The sequence below is a fragment of the Octodon degus genome, unplaced genomic scaffold (genome assembly GCF_000260255.1).
Source record: "Octodon degus isolate 3935 unplaced genomic scaffold, OctDeg1.0 scaffold00022, whole genome shotgun sequence".
NCBI lineage: Eukaryota > Metazoa > Chordata > Mammalia > Rodentia > Octodontidae > Octodon > Octodon degus.
In genome coordinates, this window is record NW_004524598.1 from 18,748,460 (window position 1) to 18,760,068 (window position 11,609).

At 42.8% G+C, this 11,609-nt stretch overlaps 1 protein-coding gene across 2 annotated transcripts in view; it reads right to left on the reverse strand.

Annotated features, from left to right (window-relative positions):
* Bckdhb (branched chain keto acid dehydrogenase E1 subunit beta) overlaps positions 1–11,609 on the reverse strand; it is a 210,217-nt gene that overhangs the window by 130,626 nt on the left and 67,982 nt on the right. For both annotated transcript variants that reach the window (XM_004628271.2, XM_023711987.1), the window contains exons 6-7: positions 7,795–7,892; positions 4,713–4,823 (exon numbers count right to left, since the gene is read on the reverse strand). In XM_004628271.2, the coding sequence (XP_004628328.1) occupies positions 4,713–4,823; positions 7,795–7,892 (209 nt within the window). The remainder of the gene's footprint in view (positions 1–4,712; positions 4,824–7,794; positions 7,893–11,609) is intronic.

Sequence of the window (11,609 nt, forward strand, 5' to 3'; positions counted from 1 at the left end):
CCAGTCAGCTTCACCTCTCACTGGAGACAAACTGGTCCTACTGCGAGGAAAATTCAGATGGGCAATTCCTAGTATCATTATGAAAAACAGGCAACTGTTAAAAAAAAAAAAAAACGGCAAACTAAAATGTAAGACATAAATGAGCACTGTAATTTGCATTACACTAGTTAATTTACTCAATATGTTACGTTATGTTATGGCTTGCTGATCGCTACAGAGAAAAAGAAAGAAAAAGTATAAGAGAACGTTTGTAAGAGGATTCGCTACTGTGGAATCTGGTCTGGAAAGTATTTAATGAGGAACTGAACCCAAGTGATTTAGCAGAGTGACCCGTGAACCTGGAGAGGAGAAGCTCCCAAAGCGTCGATGGGTGTGGAATACGGAGAGACGGAGCAACCCCTGGTAGGCTGTGGTGAGGGATTAGGCTTTTCCTCCAAGCTGGATGAGAAACCACAGAGGCCCTCTGCGATGAGAGGGATGGAAGGGACACATGTCAGACCCGGCCTATGGCTTGGGAAGGTCAGAAGCAAGACACAACAGTCAGGGGCTGCAGCCAAAGCCCAGGTGAGAAATGCTGGTGGCTTGGAGCAAGGTCAAGCGTAACGGCAGAAGTAGTGGTCAGATTTTACATATTGTGTCCTAAAAGCCAGCAGGATCTGCTCTAGGATTATTAAATGTGGGAAGCAGAATGTGAGAGAAAGAAACAAAATCAAGATGTCAGGGCAAATCCTTACACACTTCAAGAATTAGTATAATTTAATCATCAGTGAAAATATAAATACACCCAAATTATGTGTTGGTTTTACCTTCTCGATAAACGCTGCACTTTGTATACTATCTTGTTTTATTCTTTTCCTCAGTAGTAGGTTCTAAACTATATACCAATAAGATTCGTAAAATACTGAGTCTTTTTCAAAGCGCATCATTCTCTTGCCAAAATCCAGCTGTCTTTCCATAGGCCATGTCCCCGCATCACTGCCCACTGACGTCCTCCTTTCAAGCTGGACAGCCCCGAAGGGTGCACAGCCCTGCTCTGTAAGACCACACTTCACTTTCCAGCTCAGATGGAGTGGGGTCACCCCTCAACAGGAAAGCCGGGCGATAGCCACTGCTCTCGCTCCTGGGAAGATCTGAGAAGGGCGCTACTGCACAGCACCTGTCTGCTGTCTGTGGGACAAGAAAAACTGAGCCAAGGGTTGTGGGCAGAACTACATGACCAACGAGATGCCCTGCACAAAGCGCGTCAAGGCTCCCCTCAAGTTAATGAATGACCTGAAATACAGACTCAACATTCCTTTTCTGATATGCTTGGAAAAAGAGGTGTTTTAGATTTCAGAACTGGTCGTGGGATTTGGGAATATGTGCGTAGACTTTATATAGACAGATTAGAGGGCTCAAGTGGTTACTGACAGTTCTCCAAAGTGGTTGCACCATAACGTACGAGAACTGAGTTGCTTCCCACTCTTGCCAACACTTAGTACTTGGAGTGCTTGTAACTTTAATCAGAATGTTGCGACTGCAGGGGTATTATATCCCCTGCTGACTAAAGCAATCAGGCAAGTTTCCATGTGGTACTGGCCGTCTGGCTACTTTCCTCTGTGAAGTATTCTGTCAAGAGTTTTTCCCATCTTTCTATTAGGTTGTCTGCCTTTGTCCTTTTGACTGCACAAGAACTTTATATTTCTGGACTTAAGTTTCCCTCAGTTTTTACAAATCCATGAATTATCTACTGTTACTAGCACCCATTTGAATTTTCTTAACTTTAATAAAACAAACTGCACCATTCTGTCAGAGCACAAGATCATAAGGACATCTTATGCTTTCTTCCAAGAGGTTTATTTTTTTTATTCACAGTCAGATCTGCATTCGAAATTGACAGCTTGTGATAAGGCATAAGATAATTATTTTTCCTGTATCTAAATGAATCACTATTGTTACTGAAATGCATCATTTTTCTCTCTGATTCTAGCATCACTTCTGTCCCCAAGCCAGCAGGTCTGGTTCTGGTCTCTCTCCCACCCCACTGGTGCACTTTTCTGTCCTTTTACCAACACAGCGCTGTCATTTCTCGGCCCACACACAGTGCTCCAAGGCTAAGCTGAAAGCATGAACTTCTCAGCAGTCCTAGAGCATAAACTGTGTACAGATCTCTAATATATGTGTTTAAGAACTCACTTGAATAGGCTGTTTTGATTAGCCGTTCCAAAAGATGTCCATTGGTGTTGAGCTGACACATAGTAAGTACAACTAAGAAATCCAATTTTGTCTTATGAAAAAAGCAATTAATAAAGTACAGCTAACTGAAAAACACTGCAAAGATAAATTTTGGATGCTATAAAATTCACAAAGCTAAAGAAGAAAAGCTAAACTCTAGTTGCTCCCCAGAAAGAAGCCTTCATTTCTAACGTGCACGTTTGGCTATAGAGACCTTTTCCCTCATGCCACCTCTGAACCACAGGGAAGCTAAGCACTAACTATTTTCTCCTTTGACACATGAAACACAACCAAGATGGCCCCTACCAGCAAGGAAGAAAGTCACAAAGAGGCCCAAAGTAATCAAGAAATGACAAGCCGGCAGGCTGGCTTTCATGATGAAAGCACCCCTACACAAAGCGAAGGGGACGATGACAAGCCAGCGACCTGACATTACTTTCCCACGTGGCGGGGGGCTGGGCAGGCCTCTCTGTCTTCTGCCACAGCACAGAGGATGCAAGGTTTGCGTCTGGGACCTCAGAAAGGTGTAAGCAGCAGAGCTGACGGAGGGAGGACGAGCAAAGGGGTACAGAAATGAACGTAAATAACTGCCCCCTTCTTTCTCCCTCTACGCCTCCTCTCTTTGCTTTCACATTCACACCTTGGGGTGCTGCTGTATTTGTGTTTCAATGCAAGCTGCTGGGAATCCTTTTTGAGAGCCTGGTAGATAGCCCAGTGGCTTCAGCACTTGCCTGGCAAACTCAACATCCTGTGTTCAATCCACAGTACAATAAATAAGTAAATAAATAGACAAAGGCTAACAGAAATCCTTTTTTAATGTATAGGTAAACAAATATGTAAATAAAGTAAAGAGATTGCCTACCTATCAGAACACCCACCATGCCATGGAAAAGCACCACCCATACTAAAAATATAAACCCAAGTGGAAACTTCAGCTGTCAAAGGAAGTCAGAGGCAGGCGTGGGGGCACATGCCTGTATTCCCAACACTTGGGAGGCTGAGGCAGGAGGATCATCACAAGACAGACTGGGCTACAAAGTGAGTTCAAGGGTAGCCTGAACTGTATAGCAAGATCCTGTCCAAAAAAGACCAAAAGGGCCGGTGGTATAGCTCAGCAGACTAAGTGCTTGCTTAGGTAAGCACAGGGGCCAGAGTTCGATCCCTGGCTCCGCATGCCACGCCAGCCCCACCCCCGGGTGCGCTGAGCCCGCGATGGAGTCCGGGCACAGTGGCGCACACCTGTAATCCCAGCACTTGGGAGGCAGAAATCACGAGGATCACTACTAATGTGGGCTGTTTAGCGAGACCCTGTACAGAACTATAATAAGTTCTTAATCTTGTACCTACGATCCCCAGGCCTGCTGCGCCTGCCCCACCCCTGGCATACACTGAGAAGGCAAGTGAGACTGCAATCCTAGCTCTTGGGAGGCTATAAACAGGTGGATCACTATGAGTCTGATCTAGTAGTGAGACCCTGTAAACCCTATAGACCCTTCCCTAAAACACACACACACAAAAACTAACACATTATAAAACAACTTTCATGCTAAAAAATTCCCCCAGCTACATTTTTATAACACAAGTCTCTACAGATTATTTCCATGTAACTAACCTAATACATGGCCTATAAAAGCTAAGAGACTCCCACAGCTCTCCAAAAATACATACATACATATATACACACACACATAAATGAAGTAAAACACTCTGGGGCTGACTTGCTGCAATATAAATCTGTCAGAAAACACAGCATTGACATCACTACCTGGACTTCAGTAGCTAAGTAGACAGAAGTTTAATCTTTCCGATGTGCCAACACGAGAACAGTTCAATTATCCAGCCATTAATATGAAAGATATCAGTTATGGCTAAATACGTAAAAACTAAGCCCTACCTGGAGGAGGGATTATGAGAATTCCATGACTACTGAAAGCAGCATCCATCAAATCAGGCCAAAGATCAAGAGACTACTCAGAAACTATTCATCAGAGCAGCCAGAATCCCGCAGCAATAACACTGTGTGATCGAGCCTATTAAGGCTGTGAGACAGGGCTATAATTTGAAGAATAATCTGCCCTTGTCCGAGGAAAGAAGATGAATGAAAATTCAGCCAAACCATTCATCTAACTAAATTAAACCCAGCGTACTGAACCGAGACCAATAAATTTAAACTACAGGTGCCCGCAGCCCCCTGCCGTGCTCCCTCACTTACACCCCCCATGACTCACAGAGCCCAGGATAGCTGCCGGCCTGCGAAGAGCTCTCTAATATTTTACATACTGAAAACAGTGGGAGGATAAAGAGTCTCGGAAGTGATTCGACTCTGTAAATAGTAGGCCGGTTACACAACACCCATTTCTTTCACAACGCAAATTTCAAAACCTCAGATCAGTTGGAAATGCCGAAGCAGCTCACAACTTTCAAGCAGTGCTTCACACAAAGAAGACCTTGGCCCAAGGTCCCGAGGACGCAACATCCTGCCAGCACTTTATTTATACCTTGCAAACTGTATCCACATCCCAAGGTACTATGGTCCTCAGGTCGATGACTTCACAGGACACTCCAAGCTTCTCTCTTGCCATCGAAGCTACTTCCCTGATCACGTGAACCTAAGAAGAAGAGAAAAACGTTCAGGGATCGGCCAGAAACATTCAGGTCTGTGGCATGACCTGAAAGACAGATGGCATGAAAGACAGAAAGTTAGTTAAGTGCTGACAAGAATATTTACAGATACTGTTTGTAGTCAACAGAATAGATCTAGAGAAAGGGTTCATAAATGTTAGGTTAAATCCAGCCTGCCCAATGAATTAAATATTAATGGTTAAAAAGCAGATTCTAAAAGAAAATGTATGAAGTTGGTGCTAAAGATTCTCATTCCAAAGCTAACACATGGTAGATAGAGTCACGAGCAGTTCATAAGGAAAGCATTTGGAGGAAGAAGTAGAGGACAAACGCCAAGGAATCCCGTAGCTCACCAGCATCTAAGAGAAAAACAGCAGAACAGAAGCTCGCTGAAAGTAAGACACAACAAAAAACAGCTGAGGAGACAAGAAGAAAATTAAGAAATCAAAACCAGCAGGCCCAATACCCCAAAAGCTAAAGCAAAACTCCATTTCATAGCTAGCAGCCAATGTCACACATAATAGCAGTTGAGACGAAGTTTAGATTTACCAATCATGCTTCTAAATTACTGAAAGTAGGTTTAGTAAACTAATGGATAAAAAGGTTCTAAGGCATAGGAACATGAATACATTAAGGAATTAAATAGAGATAGTATGACGTAGACCTACGAATTTAACAATAAGAGTCAGGCCTAGTAGCCTACAGCCCCAGCTGCTCTGAAGTCTGCGGCAGAAGGATCACAAGCAGGCAGCCTGGGCAACTTAGTGAGACCCTGCTTCAAAAGTTTTTTAAAAGGGGACTGGAATTAGGCAAATAGTACAGAAGTTCCTCAGAAAACTAAAACCAGATATACCATATGACTCAGCCACACTGCTTTTGGGGCCTAAAGTCAGTATACTATAGGATACTTGCATACTCCTGTTGATTGTGCCAAAATTTGTATCAGCCAAGCTGGGGAACCAGCCTTGGGGCCCAAAGACTGAGTAATAGATAGAGCAGATGTAGGTATCCATATAAAAGTGTTCCCCAGCTATAAAACACCCAAGACTCTGTCATCTGTAGGAAAACAGATGGGATTGGAGATGACTGTGGTCAGTGAAATAAGCTATGCTCAGAAAGGCAAACAGGACATTTCCCAAGAATGCAGAGGCTTAAAAAAAAGATGGCATGAAAGACAGAAAGGAGATGACTATTTGACAAGAAGGGAATAAGAGATATAAAGGGGACTAGCAGAGAGGATGGATGGACATGTTACATGCATGGACAGAAGTATCACACTGAAAAATTTATAGGTGCTAGTAAAATGTATTACAATAGAGCAAAATACAATAAAATAAAAAAAAAAATGGGAAAGGGAAGGGCAGCTTGGGATATGGCTCAGTGGTACCGTCCTGGCCTAAAAGACATAAGGCTCCGGGGATATAGCTCAGTGGCAAAGTGCCTGCTTGGCAAGCGTAAGGTCCTGGGTTTGACTGCCAATTCTAACATAATCTAACATATAATAAAATGCATAAGGCCCCGCGTTTGACTTGGGACACCATAAAAAACAATAAATAAGTTTGGTGATAAAAGAGAGGAAGAAGGCATAACCGTATGTAAAGGGAAAGGCACCCTTCAGATACAAAGACACAAAACGTCTGAATAAAAGCAACACAGAGAGGAAAAGCTAAAGAGCCAGGCCGGTGAGGCCTCAGCTGGGGGAAAGGAATGCAAGGTGACAGAGCCCTGCACCGGCAGCTACAAAGGAAGGGAGAGGCCCAGAGGAGACAGAAGAGCAAGCTGGGGAGCTGGGACTTGCGCAGCTCGCTTTCCTACCAGGAGGAGAAGAGGGGCGCAGGACATGCAGGGGCCACATGGATCCAGGTGTGGTGCAATTCAGCAAGCATAGGGTGACTCTACTGTGGTGAGAGCCTGAAGGGCTGCAGGACTCCATGCCAACAGCCAAGCAGAGGAAGCAGGAGCTGCGGGCACTGGGAACAGCTCTGTAACTATCTTAGTGTGGTCCTTAGCTTTCTAAAATAAGCACATGCTACACTGCCCTCGATTTCCTAAAACAAAGTATTTCTTTTACAGAGACAATGTGACCATTTCTTTAAAAGAAGAAGGAAGAAAGGGAGGGAGGAAAGAGGGAAGAAGAGAAGGATGGATGGACAGATGGACAGACAGGTGGACAGACAGGATCTGTCGCAAGAGAAAAACAGTCTTGAGCTTAAGGTTTGGAGACAGAGAAATGTGACAAGAAGACAGAAAAAGCTGAGGTGGGTCAGTGAAGAAAGTCCCTGGAAAAGACAAAAGTCTGAAATTCTGAGGCAAGAGTACCACATGAGGCCAGGTGGAGAGAAAGTACCTGGAAGAGCTGCCAGGAAATGGGGCAAGAAGAACTGCGTCAGGCGCAGCCCCAGGAGTGTGGCCATGTGACGTGCTTCTGAGGGTCACAAATCAATATGCCTCATAAGCTTCAGCATGTTCTATCACACGCTCACGCAGTGCACCACACCAGAACAGGCACCTCACCGTCCCGCAGACCAGGGCCACAAGCTTGAGGTCACAGAGAAATTCTGAGAATAGTGATTACAGCTAATGTCTCGTGTACTTGAAAGTCACCGTGTGGGACACATACGACGGAAGTGTCCTCAACGCCCACGTGCACACACACACAAATGGTAACGATGTGGTGTCGAACGAGTCACGGATTGACTGCTATAATCATTTCACAATGTGTGTGTGTGTGTGTGTGTGTGTGTGTGTGTGTATAATCACTTTGAATACCTTGAAAACTACCTATATAACAATTATACCTCAGTAAAATTAGCAAAGCACAAATCTGCCTCAGTAGCACCAAGCACTCTTAATCTAAGATATAATGAAAATGTCATTTTCAATTCTCCATATATTAGGATTAAATACAAGGGCTTCAAGGCAGTGTGGGCTTTAGGAGTTGAGATCTCCAGTACCAACCTGTGTGCCCCAGGCAACTAGAGTGACATCACTCCCTTCCTGGATGACTTCAGCCTGTGACAGGGGGATATTGTACGGCTCCACTGGAACCTGTTCCACTAAACGGAGAACGGGAGAGAAAAATAAAAAGTCGATTATTCAGGTGACATTGGGATAAAAGAATGTAAGAACCTTTTTGTGACAAAGCCTTATCTTTATGTTTTCTTTTCCCAAATTCTGAAAGTTACTTACATTAGAAATAGCACTACCTGGCTCTCTGACACTACTGTACAGCTGAACAGATACAAGATATGTAAAATATATCAGTTATCCCGTGACAGAAAAAGAAGTCATTAGTTAGAAACTAAGGGCATTAATGAAGTACGAACTTTAGTCAATAGCAATACCTCAGTATTGGTTCAACTGTACCAAGCATACCACACTAATGGAAGATATTAATAATAACGGAAACTGCAGGTGTCATATATTCTGTGGTATCTATTTTTTGTAAATCTAAAAATATTTTTTAAAAAGTTTAAAACACTATCAAGATACCAGCTAAAACTTTATTTGGAATGAATTACGTTTGGAGACCAAATTTCCATCAAGCAGTAATTACACAGTGGCTCGAAAAACGCATACCAGGACCCTGATTTTAAGTGAATTTTATGTTGACACCTTGCAGCTACGACCATTTCACTAAGAGCTGGGAACTTTCGATGTCAGCGCCACCTGTGGCAGACCTCAGAAACGTAACCTGAATCCACTCCACCAAGCCAGAACAAACAAGAAAAGCATTTCATGTCTGCTGTCCAACCTAGTACACTCAATATAGGGCTCAAGGAATTCAAGGAAACTATAAAGAGAATTTTAGAACACAATTGAGTAGGAAACTGACAAAACTGCCCACTGAGGGAAACATTCTTGAGTTCTTCTAAGAGGAAGGAATAGCCCAAGAGCTGAGTAAAATCATCTCTCCCCTTTTCCATGGACAGAAGAGCCCTCTCCCGCTCCCTAGTCTTTCTAACTTCACTGTGCAGAAATAATCAACTCGGACAATTTCCTGCGTGTGCACAGTGTACTGCTTGCACTCCAGATCCTCTTCCTGCATGTGGCACAACTCCAACCTCCTGGGCAGGGCCCTGCGTTCACTGCTGAAGTGAGATCCGCGTGCTTTCGAAGCTTCCCTTGCACCAGGGTTAGAAGAACAAGCTGTCAATCAAATGCACCGACAGCAGGCTCTGAACTGCACACTCAGGACAAGAAAAGTAGTTACAGTCCAGAATCCATTCCGGAGTACTAAGAACAGCAGGGGAAGACCCAGAACCCAGCCCAGTGGTAACAATGACTCTAACTGCAAGTGCCCACCTGCGGCCAGCTGCCGGGCATCTTTGCAGGACCAGTAACTCGGAGCCCTCTTCTAAGCCTGAGACCTGGAAGCTATTTGATGTCTTTAGTAAATATTTTCTGCTCATATTGAGATAAACTGATTTAATTTGTTTGAAAAATTAAGAACTCACTGATAGTATACTTTCGCATATTTGCAATATGCAAGTAGACAAACATACACATAGGCCTCTCCTTATCATCTTTTTACAAAGAGAATCACATTGTACATACTACTTAGAAGCTTTGTAAATTCAACTTTTTTTTAGTTAGCAATGTTTCAGCCATGTTTTCACATGAAAATATGGTTGTCTTAACTTTTAGGTAAAAACTACTAACCCTAATGGCGCTATCAGTGGTGTAATGAGGATTTTCAGTTCTTGCTTTGTATGTGTGTATATGTGTGTGTCCAAATCAATACATCGGATGAGATGGGTGCATTCAAGGCGGCGTGAGCACAGACCAAACCAGTAACGATAACCAGTACCAGAGAAGACTGAATTGAAATGATCAACTTGTTTAAATAAAGGAAGAATGGCAAAGTCTTTTATAGCTAACTCTCAAAGACAGATGAGAATTAAGTTAACAAACCTAAGACACGAGGAGTGGTAAAATACTTACAAGCACTAAAATATTTTTAAAGTTATTGCGTAGCACACAAACTATGTTCAGTTAGATTCTTGCATCATCTAAACCACAATTTACAAGTCAATTCTTTTCTGAACAGCATTTTCTTGAATGAAATGACTAACGAGTAGTTAGAACAGAGACAGAGGGCCCTACAAACCTAACATATTTACTATCTGCCAGCCCTAACTGTAAATGTGCCTTCAGAGATTAATTCTATCCAATTCAAAACTAGTGTTGGAAGGATGGATGGAAAATTAAAGAAAAATGGTATCTCCGGTATTGGCTATTGATGTTACTGGTTTGGTCTACGGCCATACTACCCTGAATGCATCCATCTCACTTGATGTGTTGATCTGAATACACATGACGTGCATGTGCACGCGTGCACACACACACACACACACACACACACACACACACATAGTGAAAATCCTTGGTACACCACTGATAACACCATTAGATTTAGTAGTTTTTAATTAGAAGTTAATAAAACTATGTTTTCATAAGAAAACATGGCCAAAACTTTGCTAACTAAAAAAAAATATAATTTATAAAGCTTCTAAGTGGTGTACAATGAACAGTACGACCACCTCGAGAGACGCCATGTCCCTTTCTCCTCCCAGGCACTAACCTACAGAAGCAGCACTTCCCTCACAAATGTGAAACTTGGGGAGGGTTTTCTTCATCTTGCACTATACACAATAGTGGAAAAAAATACAAAACACACAAATGCTCCATCGAAAAAGGAAGTAGAATATATTTCCAAAATCTGCGTTCATACCACCTGATTACTACAGCACAAAGTCTCCATACCTGAAAAAAAATCTATCTTGTGACTTAGAATTTATAGTCTGAAGGAAGAGAATGCTAAATGGGGCAAATCCCTCAGCCAGACTGCCAGCTCTGACCTTCCGGTTATCTAATTAACTTGGTGGCTGCTGGCAAAGTATTATGCTAGTATTTACTCCATTATCCCACCTGTAATCATAAGACATTACAGGATCAGAGTGAGCTCACATTAAGTTAATCATCACGGGCATCTTTTGTGTTCTTAGGAAGAAAGCAGCATTACAATTTAAAATAATTGAATGAGAGTCATTAAGGCAACAAAGAAATTTTTCATTCTAGGAAGAGCTAATCTTTTCTCTACTATTATTTGCTCTACAGCACTTATATGGGTGCCACAGAGTTATATTTGTTCATGAAAGAAATTCTGTTTTGAAAATGTTAGAACAAAAATAGAAAAATAAGGTTTCTGATAAATCATACACTGTAAAGGAAGCACAACAACAGTCAGGATTATATTTGTCGTTTCCTTATCTTCTGGGATGAATTTTGGGGGATGAAGCTACCAGGAGGATCGAACTCATGACCTTGCACTTGGTAGGCAAGCACTTATGCCGCTGAGCTATCTCCTCATCCCAGGATGACTTAACTATATCCTAACTGATCAGAAACACAGAGATGTGAAGATGTAAATTTAATATCTGTGCATGTCAGGTACAATTCTGCTAGAAAGTCTTGACCACTAAACAAAAACCAGTAATCAACTAAACTGTACATGTATGAATAAAACATCAGGTCAGAAATTACAAATACTGCACCAGTGAGATAGCAGGACCCGGGTTCAATTCCCAGCACCACATGCTGGCCCCACCCCCAGGCGTGCTGAGCCATCCACTGAGTCTGGGCGTGGTGGTGCACACCTATAATCCCAGTGCTGGGGAGGCTGAAAACAGTAGGATCACTACAAGTCCAAGGTGTGTGGTGAGATCCTGTACCAAGTTCAAGAGAGAGAGAGAGAGAGACAGAGCCAGAGA